The sequence below is a fragment of the Hemiscyllium ocellatum genome, chromosome 24 (assembly GCF_020745735.1).
Source record: "Hemiscyllium ocellatum isolate sHemOce1 chromosome 24, sHemOce1.pat.X.cur, whole genome shotgun sequence".
NCBI lineage: Eukaryota > Metazoa > Chordata > Chondrichthyes > Orectolobiformes > Hemiscylliidae > Hemiscyllium > Hemiscyllium ocellatum.
This window is the reverse complement of record NC_083424.1, coordinates 14,961,557-14,985,791: the sequence shown is the minus strand read 5'-3', so window position 1 is coordinate 14,985,791 and position 24,235 is coordinate 14,961,557. Positions and strand designations below refer to the sequence as shown.

The following is a 24,235-nucleotide window of genomic DNA, read 5'->3' as shown; positions in this document are numbered from 1 at the left end:
ATAAGGATTTAAGTTGGGCTAATCAAAGAAGCGCCTTAGAAAGTACACTGCTTATAAATGGAATTGACTGTCAGGATCTATCCACCTTAGGTGGGTGTCGGGCGGGGTCAGTCTTGATTGAACAGATTCTGCATTTTAGTCAATTAGAATTTGATTAGCTGATGAGTAGTATCTGAACATATTTGATTATTACTACTTCCAAAAATTCTTCATCCAACTTATCGTTCGCACAATGTTAAAAACTTCTCAATTTTATTGAACCCATTTTATTGCAGTTTACTGCAAGATGTATACATGGATGTGAAATAGAATTACATGGACTAAAAGGTACCAAATAGTTGGATTCAGATGGTTTTGTTTTACTCTTCTCTCCAAATTTTACAAGTACTCCATCAGCCTGAACATCAATTATACTACATAAGCATACAAGCATGTCTGCACTCAATCTAAAATCTAATGCCTAGGTTTTTTGCTTGTTGGATGGTAAAAAGAGGAAAAATCACAATTCTGGAAAATATAGTGCTGAAGAATTTGACATCATGGTTTACGACGGCACTCAGTTCAACACTGAATGGCTGTGCTAATTTCTTTTCCAATGTTTGAAACAAGAAATTCTGAAATTGTATGGCAAGCAAAGTTCTGTTTGTTTCAGTATAGGAGAAAGACAGCTTGGGAGGTGAAGTCAAAAACCACAGGACAGCGTTGTAGTTCAACAGGTTTATTTGAATCCACAAACTTTCAGAATCCTGCTCCTTCTTCAGGTAGCTACCTGAAGCTTGTAGTTTCAAATAAACCTGCCAGACTACAACCTGCTGTTGTGAGATTTTTAACTTTGTCCACCCCAGTCCAACCCCAGCACCTCCACTTCTTGAGAGATGAAGGCAGAGGGAAAAAAGGGGGGTACTTAAAAATTATATTCTGACAAGCCAGGATATTTTGTAATTGAGGAGTTTCACTACAGAATAATTATTCTTGGATAGAGGGTTTTCATAGCTGAAAATGTGTTGCTGGTTAAAGCACAGCAGGTCAGGCAGCATCCAAGGAACAGGAAATTCGACGTTTCGGGCCAGAGCCCTTCATCATGAAACGTCGAATTTCCTGTTCCTTGGATGCTGCCTGACCTGCTGTGCTTTAACCAGCAACACATTTTCAGCTCTGATCTCCAGCATCTGCAGACCTCACTTTTTACTAGAGGGTTTTCATCTATTGTTCCTGGCTATAATGGATTGGGTAGGAAGAGATGTATCTTTTTAAAACTTTTACTGTATTAAAACCCTGATTAAGATCAGATATGTACAAATGCATATCTGATCAAAGCATAATGATGGGCAGTGTATAATTCACTTGTCCTCTTCTCACAAACAAGTTCTCGCTTGAGCCTGATCCAATTTCTTAAATGCAAAGATTACTTTTCTATGTTGTGTGTGTACCTACTACCCTAAGGATAGCTGTAGTTCTGGTTGGGTGCACACCAAGTTTTCAAGGCCTTTAGGGATGGACAACAATTGCTGGCCTAGCCAATGAAGTCCACATCCTGTGCAGCCTTATAACTCATGAGATTTCTAGCTGCACCAAATACTTATGTCATAAAGTAAAGGCTGGCACATTAATTTATAAATTCACTGTTGCCAATATTTTGGAAAATGGCAAAGATACAAAATATCATCACTGACACATCAGTGTAAAGTTTTACTGAGGTTAGGATGTATTTACTAAGCAGTTGGAATGTTCTTCAATTTTTACACCAATGGTTAACGATGTTTTCCAAAGTCAGAGATGTAGAGTGAACCTTCATTTATGTTACCAAAACGCAAGACTTAAAGGATCTTTCAACATTAGTTTTTTTGCACATCCAACTGAATGTCAGAATATTTTGAACGATGGTCTTATACCCACATAAAATTAGAAATAAGGCTGCGTTCTAAACTGATTGCATACAGGGTTCTCATGGTCAGTTGGCTGGACAAACGTCATTCCATAATGCAGCTGAAATCAGGTCCAGGCATGCAAAGACAATGTATAAACTGACCATCCTAACGAGCTTTTTCACATCAGGTGGTTAGCCAGATCAGTCATCCCAGAATTTATTCAGTGTGGCTAAAGTGGAAAATAGACCATTTGTGGTTTGTAACTGCTAAGTTATGCTGGTACAAAATATATGGATTTTGATGCCCTTGTGATAATGAATTGTTACATCCCCAGTGTCTACCACTCACATATTTGACAGGTATCAATGTTGAACATACTTCTACACTATTACTAATCATGTGAAAATCAAGTGATTCAATGATCAGAAATGCGGTAAAATATCCAACTCTCTCTCAGTTTTTGGAACATAAATGTTCTTGATGTCACATTCCTTTTAGTCTCTATACTATTAGTCGCATTGTGCAAGGCAATTGCCATTGCTATTTTTCCTCTCATACTAAATAAAGGCTAGATACATAATGTGTGCACAGTAGATAAAACAGAACAAGAATATATACAGATTTTGAAATCAACTAATGAAATAAAAATTAAAACAATCAGCATCTAACAGAACTAGGCAGAGATTAAAAACACAACTTGTAAAATCCAGTACTTCTGAAAGTATTGAATATTTGTTGCATGTGTTGCCATATAAATTGCTCAGCAAACTTCTGTGCAAGCCAATTCAAATAATCACATTCAAATTGAGCATCTGATTTCTAGACTATGAATTATGCATTGAACCTTACTGAAATTTGGTGGCTGAATTTCATCAGATCTTTCCAGGGTGTTACACAAGCATGGGAAGTACTTGTAGTCATTGTAAAGTTTACTCTCATTTCTATCCAAAATCTCAAGTTATAGAAAAGTAAGGTTCATGGACCTATTGTGGTGTGGTTTCTACACTAACTAGAAAGAATAGAAAAGATGGAAATTTCGTGAAACATGAATTGTTTTGGATGCTAATATACAAGCAGAAATTGTTGGAAATCTACAATTGGTCCAACAACATCTGTAACAAAAAATAAGATAATTATGTGGGTCTGATGAAATATATATCTCGAATTCTCATCTTACAGATGCTGATCTATCTACCTTTTGTTTCAACAAGCTGTGAAATAGCAGCATCCAAAACATGACTGAAGCAGTGCACATTTGGATTGAATCAAGTAGAAGTTAATACTTCAATCCAGAAGGACAAGGACTCCAAATGGTGAGGGGTGGTAGTAGAGGAAGTAAAATTAGAAAAAGGAAAGAATACAACCATCCAACTATCTTCTGCCTGCCCTCCTGTTGTTTACTAACAAAACAGATATAAATAAATCTGCAGCCTCCTGTTCCTTATTTTCTGGGTTAAAACATGCAATAAAGATAGTGTGAAAATATTGATGATGAACAAAAGATATTGACTTCGTCGAATTGGGGGTGGGGTGGTGGGAATGGGGGGTGCTGAGTGATAAAGGAGGAGGGTGGGTGAAAAAAAAAGAGAAATAGAAAAACTGGAAAGAATGCCAGAGCCTGTTGTTCCCATTGAACCGCAAAATGAAACAAAAATATAATAATACTTCAGAGATTCTGGACACCTGTTAACTCCACATATGGCAGGGTGAAATTCTCTTGTCAGAAGATGCTTCGTACCCAGCATAAAATCCTGTTTTGTTTTCTTTTTTGCAGATAGTCAATTAGAAGCTTTTTAACTGCATGAATTAATGTGTAACAATTAACTTAAAGCTTTTATCATCCAAAGTAATCTTGCCAGACATTAAATAGTACAGGAAATAAACGGTTACGCAATTGCAGTGGTGATCTGAATACTTACAGCCTAGAAGATATTGAACAATTAAAGGAAAATGTGTATTTTCTGGCAATATATACGGAACTGCAAGCCACAGCTTATTACAGTGCTTCAATATTTGTGGATTAAAATACAATCTGTTAAAATAACTGACTAATTTTTCTAGGTAACTTGTTTTGGTTAAGTGAAAAGTTACTTTTTGATAACTCTATGAAATTAAAAATTGATGTTTGGAATTAAGAACTCGTAATTATGTTAATTTGATTATGAATTATCAGCTCCAACACAAGATGTAGCGTTAAGATTCCTTTTACTGTTGGTTTAAGATAGCTGCTGAGTGGTGGCTACAAGCGAATTCTAAGGGGTTTGGGGAGGGAGTTTACACTTTTAAAAGTATTAATGGCCCTCTGAGTCACTAGCGTCCTGGTCATGCAGTGCTTAGTAGCTAACTGAATAATAATATTAGAAAGTACTAGGAGCAGCAAAGGTTATATGATGGGAAGGAAGTGGAAGAAGAAAAAAATAAAACATTATCTGGTGGACCATTGTGAGGTCCACAACAAATAACAACGTAGGCTTGGTATCGTTGCCAGCTTGGCTATTTGCAGTAATTTGGTATAGCCTGCTATAATTTTACAGTTGCCAAAAACTACAGTTTCTCAGTAAAGCAACACCCCACATCAGGATGTTCTGCAATACATAAGAGGCCTCTTTTCTTTCCCCTCCAATGTAGAAAGTTAAAACAAAAGGGCCAGTACACACACACACACAATCGGCTTTTGTAGGTATGTGCTCTTACAAATTCATTTACATCTAATATGTTTCCTCGCCCTATGGAAATATCAATAAATGCGTAGCACATTCTTCTGAGTGCATTTATTAAGACTGTCAACCCTTATACCTTCTCACAGCTTGTTATGCTATTTTAGCACAATGTGGGTATATATTTCATTACAAAAAAAACTTTAAAACTAGCAATTCCCTAAAGTGAAATTACCTTAATATTTTTAAACTTAAAAGTATAAGTTATTTGTTGTAGCAGCCAACACAATGAAAATTTCAAATAAGAATTAAAGAATTAGGTTCAAGTTTTCCAAGTTACTTTCTTTTATAATTTTCTGGTCAGTCCCCATGTTTATCTTTATTCCAATACAGTGCAATAACTATTCTCCACTAGGAAATCTGGCAGTAGCTCATCTTTTGAAACCACAGCAAATTGAAGATGACAATGACGAAGCAACCAGGGCGAGGATCCTAGGACTACATGTTCACAGAATTCAGTGCAGGATTGGAAATTTAAATTTTTCTGCATGCAGACTCATCAGCACACACGGCAAAGCTTTCTGCACATTTCTGACAGCAACTTGTCCTCTGATGTCCAATGCTAATCCCCAATCCCCATTTTAATGGAATTTTAAAAAGCCATCTTTCATTGTTAACACCAGTAGATTCGATACTTTCGTCCAAACCAAACTCATTTCAGCATCTTGCAATCCCTGGGACATTTTAAAACACTCGACTTCATTTGCCTTTGATTGCTGTTTTGAGGCTGGAGGCTTGTGTATATCTATAAAAGATTTAACACCATCATTCTATTTTTTTTCCAAACTGCAATTCTCTATCTGTAAACAGGTAGCCGAATGTGAGCATTTTGGTGGTCCAATAATCGAGGTACTGATACAGTCTCATATCCTTTACCCAACATTTGCTCTTTAATGCAGGGAGGGTGAATGTCATTGATCAAATATTCCAGTGACTGCAGACTACTGCTGAGGATAGAGGTATTACATAGCGTTCTACTTGAGACAGTGGTGAGCCCATCTGAAGGATGAACAAGGTCACGGTGGCCATTTGTGAGGTCCTGTGGGTTATAACAGTCACTGTCTGGTGTCACCAGTACGCTGTTCCAAGGGGCAGCCAAATACTGCCCCGTTGAAAAGTTGCAGTGCATGCCCACACAGTTCAAGGGAGATGAAGGAACTTTTTCAACAGTAGGTGCCAAAGTGTATTGTCTTGGAGCACCACAAACCTCTGGTGATTTACTTATTATTCCCCCACCACCACTGCCAGAATATATACGGATTTGTTGTTTCTGTTGCCATAGTAAATAATCCATTCCATCTGGATAGGCCCCGGGTTTAGGACCTACTGCAGCAGCTAAACCTGAAGCAGCTGTCAACTCTGCTCCTCCACGGCATTCAGACACAACATTTCCAGCATACATCACACTTCCATTAATCATGCTGGTAAAGCCGTTGACTGTATTGCGGCTGGCTACTGTGATTGGGCTTGGATTGGTGACAAGAGAGCCCTGACAGACTGCAGCTGAAGCTTGTTGTGATGCCTGAGCCTGGCATTGCTGGTTGATCTGGTAGATGATACTTTGAATAGAGGGGAGATTTGACTGCTGTAGAGCCAAGCTACGTCCTCCAATTGGAATAACAGATGTAGCAACAGTTACATTAGGTGGAGCAGGTCCTTCCAAAGATTTCTGGCTGTTGTGGTAACTTGCTTGCCCAGTACACGATTGACTCTGCGCTAAAGTGCTTGGCACCGGGTAGGGTCCGATGTTGCCATTTCCGACTTGTGCTGGGGACATTCGTGTCCGCTTGCCATCTGTATTTTTCACCACACTTTTACTGTGCACCTTCACAATTGCTAAAAGACCCTGATATCCTCCAGAGTGTATAGGGTATGGACTGTACCGTTGTCCTGTTGTGTCATAGCCATTTACAGTCCTGTTAAGGTGCTTATGCTGAGGAACCCTGATATTTGTAGGAAAGATCTTGATTGTTAGTGGGCTGTTAGCCACCTTCTGGGCATAAGCATCAAGTTCAGCTGGACTAGGATACCTTGGAGAATGCGTGGGTGCGACTGACTCACCTGAAACAGAATATAATATACAAAATTAGAATAAAAAGGAAAATTATTGAAGTCACATTTATGGTACCTCCCTTTTGACACACCTATTAACACATATGGAACTTGGAAAGACAAACATGACAATTTTACTAAGTTAAAATCTTATCAATATGCAGCTGAGATGATAAATTCCTGATTTCAAAATGTATCAAAGAAAAGCAAAACTTGGCAATCATATTATTTTGATGTGCTTATGCAATACAATTGTTAAGACCAAGCAGCAGCCTGGGAACAGATCATCTACCAAGTAAGAGATGGTAACTAAATGGCAAAATATCTAATCGTTATGCAAGAAGCAGGATGTATGAAATATTTGCCAAAATACTAATGGCCTCAAAATAACATTGAGTTTGATTCACTCTCCAGAGGTAATATGGAAGCAGGCAGCCTGGGGTGGCCCGCAGTGAGAGCGGGAGCAAGCAGTTCGAGGTGGCAGGAGCAGGAACAGGCTCAAGGCGGTGAGAGTAGGCAGTCCAGGACAGCAATGGGAGCAAGGTTGAGCGATTGTGAGGTGTGCAAGCCCAGCTTGGCCAGGTGCTTATGGACTGTGGTGTTGAACTGTTAATTGTGTTTCTTTGTTTTTCCACTTTTTTAGTAATAACGACTGCAGTTTCTCCTTTTAAGCTTCTTTTTTCTCTTTTTTTTCTGCTTTGTACCCAAGATTTTGCATTTAGGTGCCCTTGTACCTAAGATGGTGCCATAAGTGGCAACTTGTGCACTTTTCACTGTACTCATGTGACTACGTGACAATAGATCTAATTCAATTCAATTCAATTGAAAAAGTTTACGAGTTTATGGGTGTGAGATTTATCGGCAGGCAATGGCTTTGTGGCATTATCACAGGACTATCAGTCCAGGTAATATTCTGGGGACGTGGGTTTGAATCCCGCCATGGCAGATGGCGGAATTTGAATTCAATAATAATCTGGAAATAAGAATCTGATGATAACCATAAATTAATTGCTGATTGTCAGGGAAAACCCATCTGGTTCACAATGCTCTTTAGGGAAAGAAACTGCCATCTTTACCTGGTCTGGTCTTCATGTGATTTCAGATCCATAGCAATGTGGCTGACTCTTAACTGCCCTTTGTGCAATTAGGGATAGATAATATTGGCCTAGCTAGTGATGCACACATCCCATGCATGAATAAAAAAAAGATTTTATTCTGTTAGAGGTTAAAAAAGTCAGGAACTGTACAATCTAGCAGTTGTTGTCTAAAACAGGTACTAATTTTGCAAAAAATATATTTGTATTCTTGTGTAATTAAAATGAGAAACATTTTGAATTTCTTTTTGCTTTAAAGATGGTTACTGATATTTGCAGTGGAATACATTTACAGGATCTGGTACTGGCCAAGAGTCAGTCACAGATTATAAAATGGAAAATGTAAAAGCTAAAATGTCAATGCTATGAAAAATAAAGTTGAAGTACAGTGATAAACTTAATATTTTACCCACTTGTTCAGGAAAGGATTTGGAAAGTGATTTCATTTGGAGTTCATTCAAGTCCAAGGTGATGGCACAGAAGGACTCCTCAGCTGGAGCTTGTCCGCTCCATTCATTTCTATTTTTTTTCCTTGTTTCATGCATTTTTTCCCCTTCTTTCTTCTTACCCACCTCCCATCCTTGAGCCTCAAGTGAAGTCATCATGGACTCCCAGCCTCAGCGTGGACTCCTGGCCTTGAAAGCTTTGAGGTGAAGTCAGTGCGGATTCCCAGCCTAGTATGGACTCCTGGCTTCAAGAGCTTGAGGTGAAACCAGTGTAGTCTCCTTGCCCTCGAGGGGAGTCCAGTGCAGTCAGGAGGTTAGGACCAGTGTGCACTGGAGGCCAGATGACAGCGTGGACTGGGTTGGAAAGAGTGTTTTTTGGAATATTTTATATCTTTAATCTTTCTAAATTTATTCCTTTGATTTGTACTTTTGTATCTAAATTGGCGTGAAGGTCTGCAATGCTGGACTTTTTATTTCTTTACTTTGAATATTTATCTAAGAATTTGTTCGTAGGAACCTGTACCTAGATAGCTTTGTACTTAAGATGTACAAGTGGTGACTTGTAAACTCATCACTGTACTCATTGATAGATGTGACAATAAAACTAATTCTAATTCATTAGTGAATTTGTTTAGAGGAGTTTCCATGCAGAAGACAAACAACAACAACACAATCCCTAAAACTTCTGTGTTAATCACTCTTTGATCAGACTGTTCACGAGTCTCTGCAGCTCCTCCGAACCAGTTAATTCATTAACTCACTTACTCAGTGTTTTAAAATATTTCCATCAAGTCATTGTTTTATTCTTTAAAATTCTCTCTTCCTGTTTAGTTTTCACCCTTATCCTTCTGAGTGTGCTATAACTTGTCGATACCAGCAACTTTGAAATGACCTGCTGAAGTGATTACTACACAAAACAGGGCCTAAGGCCAATGTCAGCAGGATTTGACAGGAGAAAACAGCTTACTCAAGCTGGTCTTAAGGAGGATCACTGGACTATAACATTAATTCTGTCTTCTCTGCACAGATGCTGCCAGACTTGCTGAGGTTTTCCAGCAATTTCTATTTTTGCTTGTTTTAATCTTGTTCTTGCCTGATGCCTGAAGCTCAGCAGGATTCAGTGGAGAGCAAACAGGAGCAGGAGCCCTGGCAGTTTTGTCCCCCTTTCAAACAGGCGATAAGGCAAATTGTGGTCTCCGAATGTTGCTTTTAAGATTTGCAGACTTAATACAGAATAGGAAAAAAGCATGAGGCTTTTTAGTATGTATGACTTAGTGCTATTATGTACAATACCTTTATCTAAGAGACCAGTATGTGGTAACTTTAATCCAGAATGACATTTGGTACAGAATAAAATTAGATGGTGATTTCGAGTTTTCTTGTTTCCTGGAACTTATGATAGAAGACTCAGTGTATAAGAGACTAAAAGGCACAGCTTCAATAGATCTAAATTTCCAAGAATCCCCCCTGAATATTCTTTGTGATTCAGCAAGATTAATCACACAGTTTTCTGCCTTACACAGATAATTATTTTTATAAAAAGGCATGCCACCAATTTACCATGTTAAACTCATCACAACTAATGCTTTTTTTAAAAAAAATTTAGTTATGAAAGTGGATGTGCATCTTAATTATCACAAAGGTTAGCTTACTTCCACCCATTAATATTGCCCCCTTTCAACCCAATTTAATCCAACAGTGGCTGGAATTCTCTCAAATACTTTTGTTAATTCCGAACTTGACTATATCAAAGATTTTCTGGCCAGCCTCCTCAGTCTTCTAAACTTCAAATCATCCCAAACTCTGCTGCCTATAGCATATCTAGTCACTCATCTTCTATCCTCATTGGCCTACACTTGTTGCTTGTTTTTAAATTTCTTAGAGCCAAAATTCTCATCTACATGATTCAAATCCCTTTATGGCCTCAATCGTTTTCTAAGTTCAGCCTCAAAGTCTGGATTTCCCAACATGAACTTCTGATTCTTCATTCCCTCCTCCTTCTTTGATACATCTTTGATCTAAGCATTTAATCACCATGCAGAAATGCCATAAATAGATTCAGCAAAGTTTCACTTTTGGTCAACAGTTATCACAGCAGTATTTCAAGTCTAATTTCAAAGCCTTGTGTGTGGGAAATAGTGTTTCACAAGCTTGATTTAGTTTTTTTTAAGGACGTGACCAAAAAGATAGATGAGGGCAGAGTGGTAGATGTTATCTACATGGATTTTAGTAAATCTTTTGGTAAAGCTCCACATGGTAGACTGGTTAGTAAAGTTAAATCACAAGAGATTCAGGAGAGCTTGTAAATGATACAAAATTCGTTTGACGGTAGGAGACAGAGGATGGTAACGAAGGGTGGTTTTCAGACTGGAGGCCTGTGATCAGCGGTGTTCTGCAGGGATCAGTGCTGGGTCCAGGGTTGTTTGTTATTTATATAAATGACGTGGATGAGAATTTAGGAAACACGGTTAGTAAGTTTGCAGATGACACCAAAATTGGTGATATAGCAGAGGATGAAGGTTATCTAAGATATTACAAAGGGATCTTGACTAATTGGGCCAATGGACAGGGAAATGGCAGATGGAGTTTAATTTGGATAAATGCAAGGTATTGCATTTCGGTAAGACAAGCAAGAGCAGGACTTATACAGTTAATGGTACGACCCCGAGTTGTGTTGTCAAACAGAGAGACCTATGCCCCTATGTCTTCAGTTATGTAACTCTAGGCATGAATATATAACTGAAAAATAGTAAGAAACAGTTGCAAATTCATGATTAATATAGATTCCACCACACCAGGTGCCATTATGAAATCAAAATATTCTGTAATGCCAATGTTCGGCTGTTTTTAAAAAAATGCAAAGCAATTAATTCCATGAAATTGAGCACAGACTGGTAGAGAATAAGGATTGAAATGGGTCAATGTTCAGTTAGCACTCCAAAGTGCTCCTCTGTTTGAAATCACTTCCCTGTCACACAAATAATAATTAAAACGATGACAGCATTTGCATTTAAAAGCTATGAAATAGTGAAATTTTATATAAAGACATTTACAAAATTTTAACTAATGGAAATAGGCTTTGCCATGTTTCCCAAAGTGCCTAAAGATGCTTTCCAGTCGTCTGATGTTTTGTAATTTTCTAACAAATTACGTAGCTGCAGTTAGCTGTTAAATAAATTAATTGCTAAGGGTACTGCAATGTAACATAAGGATTTGTAGTCTGTTATATATTCATAATGCATCAAAATAGCTGGTTTGCATAATCAAACTGTGGCTAACAACAGCATAATCATTGTTTGCTAAGACGATATGTTTGGATCAGTGTCTATATTACTTTTGGATTACAATTTCTTCAAGGTACATCCATTAGACTCTTGCATTTCTTCTTGTGCATTCCCAATTTTTTGCATTGGACTAGTTTCTTTGTGGTAAGTACGAAAATACACTAACATGCTGAAGAGAAAACCAAAAAGTTTATACAGATGAATGGGTTTATGGCACTTACACAAAGAGAGAGATTAAATTGAGGAATTAAAGGTAGAGACCAATAAGAGAAGACACAAATGTCCACTGGGATACAATTGAATTCAGCAAGGTAAACTCACAACTTAAGTCCACAAAAGACCATTAAATATTCAGTACGGTGGGGGGGGATTCAAGATGGCGGCAACTCAGCAAGTCTGAGTCTACAGTGCTCCTCCCAAGACTTGGGCAAAGTGGATCACCCACCCCCACCACACTCACCAAATCATCTAAAATAGCTTTTATTTAATATAATTAGTTGTTTGGTAGTGTTAGTATTAAATTTAAATAATCTAATCTCTTAGGAAAAATGACTAAAGGGAGGAGAGCCCACAGCTCTCAGCGAGCAGGAACCCCTCCCCCACCCTCTCCAGCTGCAGCTGAGGCGTCCATAGCCGCCCTGGGGGACTTACCAACAATAACAAGCCTTGTGGAGATGATCACCAAGCTGGACGCGAAAATCGACGCATTTATCGAGGAGTCCCGAAATCGATGGGAATCACTCTCGGCCGAGCTGCAAAAGCACAGCCGAGACATCCAGGAACTCGAGCGCCGAGTCGGAGGGGCGGAGTTAAAGTCCGCGACCTCCGAGACTGCAGCTCAATCGGCCGCGGATCAGGTCCAGACTCTCGAACAGCGAGTGCGGACCTTAGAGAATTTCATCGACGACCTCGATAATCAAGATCGTCGAAAAAATATTCATTTGCTGGGCCTTCCCGAACGGGAAGAGAAAGGCCAGTTCACAGCATTCCTGGAACAGTGGTTGCCACAATGTTTGGATCTGGAGGGCTGGATCAGGCCAGGTGTGGGTAGAATGGGCCTACCGGGTCGCAATACGCGCCCACGCCCGGTCCTGTTCCGGCTGCAGAGCTACAGGGAGAGGCAGATACTCCTAGATGCCTCTAGAAATCTTGGAAAAGATCCCAAAGCCATGATCTATAAAGGATCCAGGATCATGTTATTTCAGGACTTCTCCCCGGCTCTGGCTCGAAGGAGGAACGCGTTCGATGAGGTGAAGAAGTGTTTAAGGGTCTTAAATATTCAATACACCTTACGCTACCCAGCGACGCTATGTTTTAACCACGAAGGATCCGGGTATAATTTCAGATCTCCAGAAAAGGCTAAGGAATTTTTGGACTCTCTTAAATAAATCGTAAGAGACAATGTATGTTGGCTCGCCTTTTCCCCACTCCGATTTATATTCCCCCCCCCTTTTTCTTTTTCTTATCTTACTGTTTATTATCATCTTTGGGGGGGGGGGGGGAGGGAACTATTTATTTGCTCTCCATTTAACGATTTTCTCCCCTCCCTTAGGGTTCTTTTATATTATACGTATGTATGTGTGTATGTACATATATGTGTGTATGCATGTATGTGTATATATGTATATATATAAGCCGGGGGTTTAGTTAATGTTGGTGAGGAGAGGCGGTTACCTTATTCTATTTTATTTTTGTCTCTAGGAGTGGGGTTATTTTCCCTTGCTATTTTATATTATTATATTTAATTATAATTTGTTGAAGTTGTAATTTTATAGTTATATATGTTTATACATGGTATTAATACTACCAAATATACTCAGGTGTGGATGGGGGGGGTGGGGTAGGGTGCTCACTGTTAACTCTAGCTCTGTATTATATCTGAATTCTCCTCATCCTATTAAGGAGCGCCTGGGTCAAGGGTGGGGCACTGGTTGGGAGAGGATATGATGGACTGTTGGAATTGAAGTGATACCCCCTGGGAACAAGGGGGATAATCTCCATTCAAATATGTTTTTTTTTATTATTTAGAAATAGTTTCCTTTTTAATATACTGTTATGAGTGTGTTAAGAGAACCTTTATTTTTGTAAATTCTATATGCTCTATGCTCGGGATGTTTTAGATAGGGTTTCCCCTCCCGAGGGGTCTCGGATTTACCCGGATGATTATGGTTGATCAGTCAGTTAAGTGGTGCACCTGGAATGTCAAATAGGAAGAGATTATTTTCTGTTCTCTCTTTCCATATAAGGAAAAATATTTTGGTAAACTGGGTGGCTGAAGGTTCCCCTGGATTTTCAAATTGGCACAGATTAATCATGGAATGTATTCCCTTGGACTTCCTTATAAATATGGTGCACTGAAAGACCGAATTATTTTATAACATATGGCAGCCCTTTTACATAGATATTTTGGCTATCCTAACAAGGGCTTTTATTTAATTGAGATTACAAACATGGCCGGTCTGGGGCCCCTTGGGAGAGGAATCCCGCACGAATACGGGTTTTGTTATATATGATGTTAACACATTCCGAGCAAGTATTTCAATATCCAACCTCTATGTTAACCGTTGGGGTTTTTTTTTCTCCCCCACTTCTTTTTTTCTCTCATTTTCTCTTATTTGAAAGATGTAAGTGACTCAATTATACACTCTGGCTAATTGTAGGTTAGATTAGTAGTTAATTGAGTTTTGTTTTTTCTCGGTACTTTTCTTTTGTTAAATTTTGATTATTGTACATTTAAGATTTATTTCTATATCAATGTTTGTACTTGAGAGTTTTGTTTATTTTTGTAAATTTGTTAAAATGTTAAATTTCTAATAAAAATATCTATATAAAAAAAAATATTCAGTACACATGAGGATGGCCTCAACCAGAATCTTGGGTTCATGTCACCCTACAGGTGATCTCATTGCCACACACACACACACACACACACCTGTACACTCACCCAGGCCCTCTCTCATATGCTCACACATACACTCCCACACACAGCCTCTCACAGACTTATACCCCTTTACACTCACACTTACACACAAACACACACTCTCACAGACACTCATAATCCCCACTACCGCACCCCTCCCACCCACCCACACACAAGTTTGTGGGATGAATTTGTATTTGCAGATTTACATTTTACTTTGCTCAAAATCTACATGAATCCATTTAAGATTCTGTAAATCTGTTTTTTAGGTTAGAATCAGTCTGACCATTGTGGCACAGACAGTCTCACACAGGGAAGCTCACGCCTTAAGTGCATTATCTGGGCCGACATGACACCAATTGTTAAAGTTCACTTGAGAATGTAACTTTTAAAAAAGTTTTACAGATTAAAGAACTGAAACCAACATGGTCATTCTAAAAGATGAGAGACTTAAACAATCCAGGTCTTTTTCAATATATAATTTCAGTTACATCACATTGTAAACTTTTACTATAAATTCTGTGTCACACAATCTTAGACTCCACAACCACCTGATGAAGGAGCAACACTCCAAAAGCTAATGCTTCCAAATAAACCTGTTAGGCTATAACCTGGTGTGATTTTTAACATTAAATATCAAGCCAGGATCAACTTATCCCTTAGGGCATTGACATGTAGGGTTACCTGACAACACAGGAAAATCCTAGCTCTGATGCAAAATTATACCTCCAAGTCCCACTGTTGAACCAGGATTGGCTAAATCAACCTTCTAAAGTTCTCTATGAATATGACTACAGCTAGTGCCATATAAGAATTACTTGACTTTGTCTCACCTTGGAGAGATGTTGCCTTGGACAGGACTCACTTCATTAATTTTGGTCTTCAAACTAAAACCAACCAACAATCACTTTCTCCTTCCACCTTGTGACCTTGTAAGTTTTTTGCCAAAATTTCAGGCAAAGCTAAAAAGTGTTAATTTAACAATTGTATGATCATGACCTACTCATTTCATTAATTTGCTGGGTTATGCAGTTGATTGTGATTATGCTTCAAACTTTCTTGGTGCTGGAGCCTATGAGGGAGTAAGCTATTCTAGATCTGGTCCCGTGTAATGAGACAGGGATAATTAACAATCTCATACTTAGGGATCCTTTCAGAAAAAGCGATCAAAGTTGGTTGAATTTTAAATACAGATGGAGGGTGAGAAGGTAAAATCCAATAGCAATGTCCTGTGCTTCAACAAAGGAAGCTACAATGGGATTAGGGAGGAGTTGGCTAAGATAGACTGGGAGCCAAGGCTATATGGTGGGACAATTGAGGAACAGTTGAGGACTTTCAAAGCAATTTTTCACTGTGGTCAGCAAAAGTATATTCCAGTGTAAAGGAAGCACTATAGGAAAAGGGATAATCAGTCATGGATAACTAAGGAAATAAAGGAGGTCGCAAATTGAAAGTTAATACACATAAAGTGGCAAAGATTAATGGGAAACCAAAGGTTTGGGAAACCTTTAAAGCTCAACAGAAAGCCACAAAAAATGCTATGAAGAAAGATAAGGTAGATTATGAGAGCAAACTAGCCCAGAATATAAAAATAGATTACAAAAGTTTCTGCAAATATATAAAATGAGAAGAGGTGGCTGAGGTAAACATTGGTCCTTTAGAGGATGAAAAGGGACATTTAATAATGGAAAATGAGGAAAGTGCCAAGGTGTTGAACAGCTATTTTATGTTGGTTTTCACAAGGGAAGATACAAATAACATGCCAAAAATTAATGACAAGGAGGCTACCACAGATGAGGTCCTAGATGGGAATCATAGTGTTGGGCAAGATAATAGGGCGAAAGGTACACAAATCTCCTGGCCCTGATGGAATGATTCCCAGGGTACCAGAAGAGATAGTGGGGGAAAAGAGCAATTGTGGTCATTGAGAGGATCTGAAACCTGAATACAGGCGAAGGTAACTAGTTGTTATCAGGGCAACCATGGAAGATACTCTTACTGATAAATATGCCCTCTAGTTTTGAATTCAGCGACCCTAGGGAAAAGACCTTTGCTATTCACCTTCTCTATGCCCCTCATGATTTTATAAACCTCTATAAGGTCACCCCTCTACGTCCTCCATTCCAGTGAAAAAAGTCCCAGCCTATCCTTATAACTCAAAAACTGTCCAGTCCCAGTAACATCCTGGTATATATTTTTTGAACCTTCTCCAATATAATAATATCTTTCCATAGCAGAGTGACCAGAATTGTACACAATACTCCAAAAGTGGCCTCACAAATGTTCTGTACAATGTCAACATGATTGCCTTAACTCCTCTACTCAATGGTCTGAGAAATGAAGGCAAGCTTGCCAAATGTCTTCTTAACCACCCTGTATACCTCTGATGCACCTTTCAAAGAACTATCAACCTGAACCCCTAGGTTCAACAACATTACCCAAGTCCCTACCATTAACTGTACAAGTCCTGCCCTTGTTTGTTTAATCAAAATGAAAAACTCATTCATCCAAATTAAACTCCACCTACCACTCCTCAGCCCACTGGCCCAATTGATCAAGGTCTCTTTGTAATAGTAGATAACCTTCTTCACTGTCGACTATACCACCAATTTTGGTGTTACGTGCAAACTCATTAACCATGCCTCCCAAATTCTCATTCAAACTGTTTATATAAGTGACAAACAAAATGTAGACCCAGCAACAATCCCTGTGGAACACTGCTGGACACAAGACTCCAATCTGACAAACAACCCATCGTACTACATCCTTATACAATTTCAGCAGTACATCTCAGTTCTTGCTTTTTAGCCCTCTTGAAATGAATGCCAACATTACATTTGCCTTCCTAACTATCAACTGAACCTATATCACCATCAGAACATCAAATATGAGATCCATTTATGAATAATACCATTTTATGCATAAACATATTCTCAATCAGACAGGTTCAAATGGAGAATAAATTATGTTGAAGAACTAAATTAAGATCCTGAAATGGGTTTTTCTCAATAAAACAAATTAACAGGAGGGGCATAGCTGAAATGGTTACTGTCTGAATGAAAGTGGTTTTGAACTGCTTTTGAACAAATATCAGAATGGGGGACGTCAAGAGGTATGACTAATTTTCTAGAACATCAACCAAAACCGATGTCATTTTCTGCTGTGAGTCAATTTAAAATCCACTCCACTTTACCCATTAGAGATCAATCTAAATATCCTCCAGTAATGATGGTGACCTCCATCTAAATTTTAAACAGAAGGATATTATGTGCAGTATTTAACTTTGCTTCCCACTCCTCATCAAGCTAAGACACCTCTTCCTTGAAGGAGTAAATTGGTCTCAGAGGGACTTGAAAACCAATTACCATAGCACACTGGGGCTATTGCTGTTCCATGACAAAGACCTTTTAGTTGCATAGTAAAAATAAATACAGGAGATTCTGTTTTTTTTAAACAGATTGTGCTGATAATTAAAGACTTCAGCAACTCCTCAATCTTACCAAAATACTCTTAGAAGTTATTTGCAGCAGTTGCTACAATTATCCTTGTAGGAAAATCACAAGTTTACCTCCCATTGTCCTCGAAGGGACAAAAAAAATCAATGGATCTCATCTCTGGAGTTTGATACTCAGTGTCACTGCCGCTATATGGTACAAACCGGTCTTCGAAAATGAACAGGAATTGTGCATAAGAGAGACTGTAGTCTGTCAGTGTAATTGTAACAGCTGCTGATTAACAAAACCTGATCAAGTGGGTTTAGTGGCATATAAAACTACTGGAATACAGCCTACTTACTGTAGATTTTGTATAGGTGCCTTGCTAGTTGGTAAGTTCATTTGGAAGCAGGTGCGCTGACATGGAGAAAGTGAGGACTTCAGATGCTGGAGATCAGAGTTGAAAAATGTGATGGAAAAGAACATCCGGTCAGGCAACATCCAAGGAACAGGAGAGTCGGTGTTTCGAAAATGAGCATTTCACCAGGAATGTAGTCGACATTTCTACTTAGGATAGAACTTGGAAATCATAGATTTGGATGCTTTGTAAGAGTTACCTAACAAATCTTTCCACAGGTACTACCTGAACGTTTTTTTTAAAAAATCATTCATGGATGTGGGTGACTTTGGTGAAGGCAGCATTAATTGCTCAATTCCAAGTGTCCTTGAGAATCTGATGGTGACCTACCTTCTTGAACTGTAGCCCTTGGAAGATAGGTATACCCATAGTGCTGTTAGCGAGGGAGTTGTATGATTTTCATCCAGCAAGCATAAAAGAACGGTGGATATGGTTCCAAATCAGGATGGTGTGTGGCTGAATTCTCATGTATCCAATGCTCTTGTCCATCTGCTGTTAGATGTTTTGCATTTGGAAGGTATTACTAGAAGAACTATGTCACTGCCATAGTCAGTCACTGCGTACATCTTGCAGATAGTATACACTGCTGCCACAGTGCTTCAGTAGTGATGGAATAGAATGTGGAAGACTGTTGATGTCCTGGATGGTGTTCAGTAGGCTGAGTGGATTGTACCTATCCAGGTAAATAGAGGGTGTTCCAAAATCCTGACTTTTGTCTTGTACAAGTGGACGTACTGGGGAGTCAGGAGCTTTTCTTGTACTTATTGAGAGAGATATGGTAGGTTCTGTATTTTCACTGCATTCTCAGAATGTATACTGGTAAAAAGTACGTCTAATCTAGATTTGTAATTAAAACCCCAGTAACTTCAAAAATAGGAATCCATGACGAAGTCTGCCTCTAACATTTTCAAAATCCATATCAACTCAAAAGCATTTATCAGACCATTTGAAAAAAAAAGTTCTTGAATAAATGTTGGCATCATTTGCAAAGCCTGCTTTTATTGCCCATTCTTAATTGCCATTTAGATGGTAGTAAGCCATCTTCTTGAATCACAATAGTTACGCAGATACATCCATAGTCCTGTTAGAGAAGAAATTCTAGGATTCTGACCCGACAAAAGTGAAGTAACAGCAAATACAATTCAAAATAAACACAGAATTCTGGAAAAACTCAGCAGGTCTAGCAGTTCTGAGTCGTCATAGTGGACTTGAATGTTAACTCCAATTCTCTCTCCACAGATGCTGCCTGACTTGCTGAGTTTCTCCACCATTATGCATTTCTTTCAGATTTCAAAATGCCACACAGTATTTTGCTGTTATTTTAATATAACTCTCAGTCTGAATGGTCAGTGATTTGCAGGGAATGTTCCAGATGATGTTGTTCTTGCTGGTGGTATGGAAATGCATTTACAAGGTACTTTGTAAGAGAGTTGGTGATGTGCTGCAATAGTGTAGATGGTATACACTGTTACCACTGTGTTAGTGATGGAGGGAGTGAATGCAGTTGGTAAATGGTGTGCCAATCAAGATGGTTGCTTTGTCCAGATAGTTTTGAGCTTTGAGTGTTGTTGGGAGCTGTACACATTCAAGTAAGTGGGGTGGTCACTGATACAGTAATTGAAGATAACCAAACTGAACACACCGCTCATCGCCACTAATGCCCGAATCCCATCGATTTCAAATCTGCTAAGGCTCCTTGATACCACACAGTTAAAGTAAAAAGTGAGGTCTGCAGATGCTGGAGATCAGAGCTGAAAATGTGTTGCTGGTTAAAGCACAGCAGGTTAGGCAGCATCCAAGGAACAGGAAATTCGACGTTTCGGGCCAGAGCCCTTCATCATGTCACACAGTAATCAACATTGCTACAATTAGGGAACAGGATTAATCTGAACTGAAAACATAGGGCAGAATCTTATCAGAATCTGAGCGATATGGACAATAACGAGATGAGTAGTAGAATCAGCTGAGATGATTGTCTTGAGGTCAAGATGGAGATGATGTTGCTGCAACTTCCCTGCTTTGCTCATGCAGCACGGCAAGATCCTCAGCTAAGATCAGTGAGTTCCCACTTGTTAAAAGGGTCAACAGCAGGCTGTTCTATCAAGGGTTGTGATTTTACCAAACTTGCATTGGGAAAACTCGACATGAAAACCAGAACAGGTTCTTGGCAGATCCAACTCATTGCTGGCTCTAAAAGAGTTCCTCTTTAGGCATTGAAAGCTAATATCTTGGGCATGCTGCAAAAGCACTGTCCACATATACATACAACCAAGGACACTGGCACCTGACATGTCAGCTTCTACAAATCCTCATGGCACATCTCCAATCCACTTACATGACATTTCTGCAGTTTAATGCATCTTGGACTGCACTAGCAACTATGATTGCTATGTTGCAGGGACATTGTGCTCTGGGACATATATCCAGCTCATGACTGGAAAAAGTCGGATCTTTGGACACTTTGCTTGCTGTCATAGGGCTTCCTCATTCTGATCCTATCTGGCCACAGCTTCCCTGCTTTGCCTCTGTGCACTTTGCCCCTTCAGCTAGGGATACCTGGCTCATTGTGTCTTTGTCAAATGGCATGGCAAGACAAAGCAAAGAAGCTTGTCACAATTGTCAGCTGGCCTCAGTCTAATTAAGGAGATTAGCTTTTGTGCTATCTGATTAAGGAGCAGTGCTCCGAAAGCTTGTACTTTCAAATAAACCTGCTGGACTATAACCTTGTGTTGTCTGATTTTCAACTCAGGCAATCCAAGCACAGTAAGTCAGGCATGGCCTCTGATACCTGTCCACGTCTCCCAGGGGCAGTCAGAATGATGATTATCTGCTCAGAGCAAGGAGCTGAACAACGGGCAGCACACCACACTGCCTGTCTTGACTTTTTTTGCCCTATTGTGGGCTGTTTTGATCATGGAATGACAGTCATACAGGTATTACAGAAGCTGAAAATGGGTGGCATAGCTTTTACTACTTGTGTAGGTGGGAAGTAAGCAACGCAGAGGGACTATAGGGTAAGTGCTGTCAGTTTACAGTGGGTGAGGATGATCAGGGAAGGCATTGCTTGCATCATTGAGGGAGGTAGAGCATTAACTTTGGTAGGAGATGAGTGCATTAGTAGAGATAGAGTGTGTGAGAAAGTACTGGATAGAATAGTGGCAGTTAAACTTCCAGAATGGAGAATGACTTTGGTCTTCTTCATATAGTGCTAGGCATTCCTCCAGGCTTCAAATAGGTGGCAACCTCTGACTAGGATGATATCCTCTGGTGTCATGACCTCTGTTGTTGGTCCTGGGGGAAAAGGAAGTCCCACTTATGCACCACTCCATCCAGCAGGATCTTCAGGACCATGTTCAGAAAGCAGGAAAATGATTTCTCCCTGTCTGCTATGCCTGGGCAAATGTCAGGAACTGTGTTAGGCAGCCCCCAGATTGACACTGCTTGCCTGATGTACAAAGGCCTTTAAAATATGCTACTAGTGCCAGAAATATCAGTCAATTCTGGAGTCTACAGCTATTAGCTAGTTGCTCTGGTAAGATGGAGTGGAAACAGGATGTGATTCTTGCTGCGAGGGCTCAAACAGCATTTAAAGCAGTGAGTGGACAACATACAGTGAGAAAATCCACTCAGGCTTGAGGCAAGAATTACTCAACCAAATTTGATGAAACTCACACTTAGCCAAAAAAATTGCAAAATTCTGCCATAGAATTAGGGGCAGCACAGTGGCTCAGTGATTTGCGCTGATGCTTAACAGTGCCAGAAACCTGGGTTCGATTCCACCCTCAGGCGACTGTCTGCATGGAGCGTGCACATTCCGTTCGGTTTCCCCCCCACAGTCCAAAGACGTGCAAGTTAGGTGGATTGGCTATGCTAAATTGCCCATAGTGTCCAGGAATGTGTACGCTAGATAGATTAGCTATGAGGACTACAGAGTTACAGGGATAGGGAAGGGGGTGGGTCTCAGTGGGATGCTCTTTGGAGTGTCGGTGTGAACTGGAGGGCCAAATGACCTGATTCCACAATGTAGGGATTCTATCAGAAAATGTATGGTTTGAGTGTGTAACAAAGATGTGTTTTTGCTCTTTGTACTCTAAAATCTTTCAATCATCACTGGATGCATGAAGTTTAGCTCAATTTTACACTATCATTATTGTTATCACTTAAAGGATATTGTTATTTCTTATATACTATTATGCAACATTATTTCCAAAATGAGATATTTACAAACAGAGTCTGAATCTGAGTCTGAGTCTGAGTCTGAGTCTGAGTCTGAGTCTGAGTCTGAGTCTGAGTCTGAGTCTATCTTCCCTGTGAAGTTGCCAACTAAAAACACACTCATAATGAACAATCATTTGTGTGCAAAATATACGTAATGTGTAACATGCATTCGGGAGGAAATAGGATAAATAGTACTTCGAGTTTTGTGAGAACGTTGTTACCTTTTTCTTGTACTCTTTGCATAAGTTTTTCTATGATAGGATTGAAAGGCTTACCTAGATTGGAAATTCTGAAAACACAGTAGATAAATTATGTAATAACAAGGGTGCAGACCACAAAATAAAGGAGACATGAGGAATCTGTCAGAGTCACAGAGATTTGAAGGAAAACTCCAATCAGAGGTCAAGGATGCCTGAAGCAAGCAAGTTGATGCTTCAATCAGCCAACATTTTGAACACCTCTGTCAAATTAGAATTTTAGTAAATCAGTTACCCTTACGCAACCACAGTCTTCTTGCTCCCTCATGGGGCAATGTATCTGTGAGCTGTCTCTTTGCTGATGAAACCACTGAGCAAGATTACCTAACATGCCACAGAATTATGAAGATACATGTCTTTAAGGCAATCTGAAACAACAATCCAATTTAGTCCCCCACCGTTTATCTTTTTCTCTCTTTTTCCTTTTCATGTATTCATTCAATTCTAACTTTCAACAGACCTCTGCTTCAACAAACCTTTTCAACAGAGAATCATAAAAACTCAACACAAACATTTCTTGACTGCTGTTATTTTGCCAGAAATCAAGAGTAACATTTTATTATAGGAGGAGGAAGCTGTGTCAGCATCATCTATGGTGGTAGAGATGGAGTTAAGGATTATGTGGGAGGGATGTGATTTACCAGTATAAGCTGTTTGGAGGGGCAGAAGGACCCAATTAACTTACGGTGTTAGAAAGGAGGGAGGGAGGTCAGTTTGATCTGAACAGAAACAAGAACTACGCTTGAATCAGGCTTTGGAAATCCAACCAAAAAGTTGGATTGGTTAATAATTTTCATATAAGTCAATATAATCCTGTTTGCAACAGAATCCATAAATGGACTAGTAACTTTGTTTGAAAAGTTTTTTGAAATAACTCCTCCGAGGCAGTCACCAAGTTGCTCTTTACTTATACATGGCAAGTCCTCGAACTGAGAGTTAGATCTGAGGAAGTTGGATCAGAGGGAACAGAACCTCTGACATTTCTGTATATATCTGTCAGTTTGGCTCTCTGATTGGATCAGATTAACAGCCCCAATCAGGGAACACATTTTCTATACCCACTTGGCTAACCTTATTACAATTGCTACACCCCTGCCCCTCAGTGTCCGAGCACGTGGGCCTGTTCTTCCTTTTTAGTAGCTCCTTCCGGGACGCTTTAGCACCTGGTCAGGTTCCTCCAACTCTGTTTCTAATACCTGTGGTATGTAATGCATAGTGGCTCATCCGTTGCACGTGGATCGTCATGGAAGAAATTAATTCCCCTCTCCAGGAGGCAAAGATGTTGTGGGCAATGATATTAATTGTGGGTTTCTCAGATTCTGAAGTATCTTCAATGCTTGACAGAGAGGGAGAACCCACTGGTTTTAGAACAGTAGGAAAGGCAGTTGAGGAGCTTGGCATGTTTTGCTCCCATCATGCTGGGAGAAAGTGATGACTGCAGATGCTGGAGATCAGAGCTGAAAAATGATGATAGGCCGGAGAGGGGTTGGGGACGGAGAGGTCAGGAAGAAGATTGCAGGTCAAGGA

General features: G+C 39.5%; 1 protein-coding gene across 1 annotated transcript in view; it reads right to left on the bottom strand.

Annotated features, from left to right (window-relative positions):
- Positions 1-4,925: 4,925 nt before the first annotated feature.
- Positions 4,926-24,235, bottom strand: part of fam222aa (family with sequence similarity 222 member Aa) — a 218,967-nt gene continuing 199,657 nt past the window's right edge. The window contains exon 3 of the mRNA XM_060843494.1: positions 4,926-6,646. Within this exon, the coding sequence (XP_060699477.1) occupies positions 5,382-6,646 (1,265 nt within the window). The 3' untranslated portion in view covers positions 4,926-5,381. The remainder of the gene's footprint in view (positions 6,647-24,235) is intronic.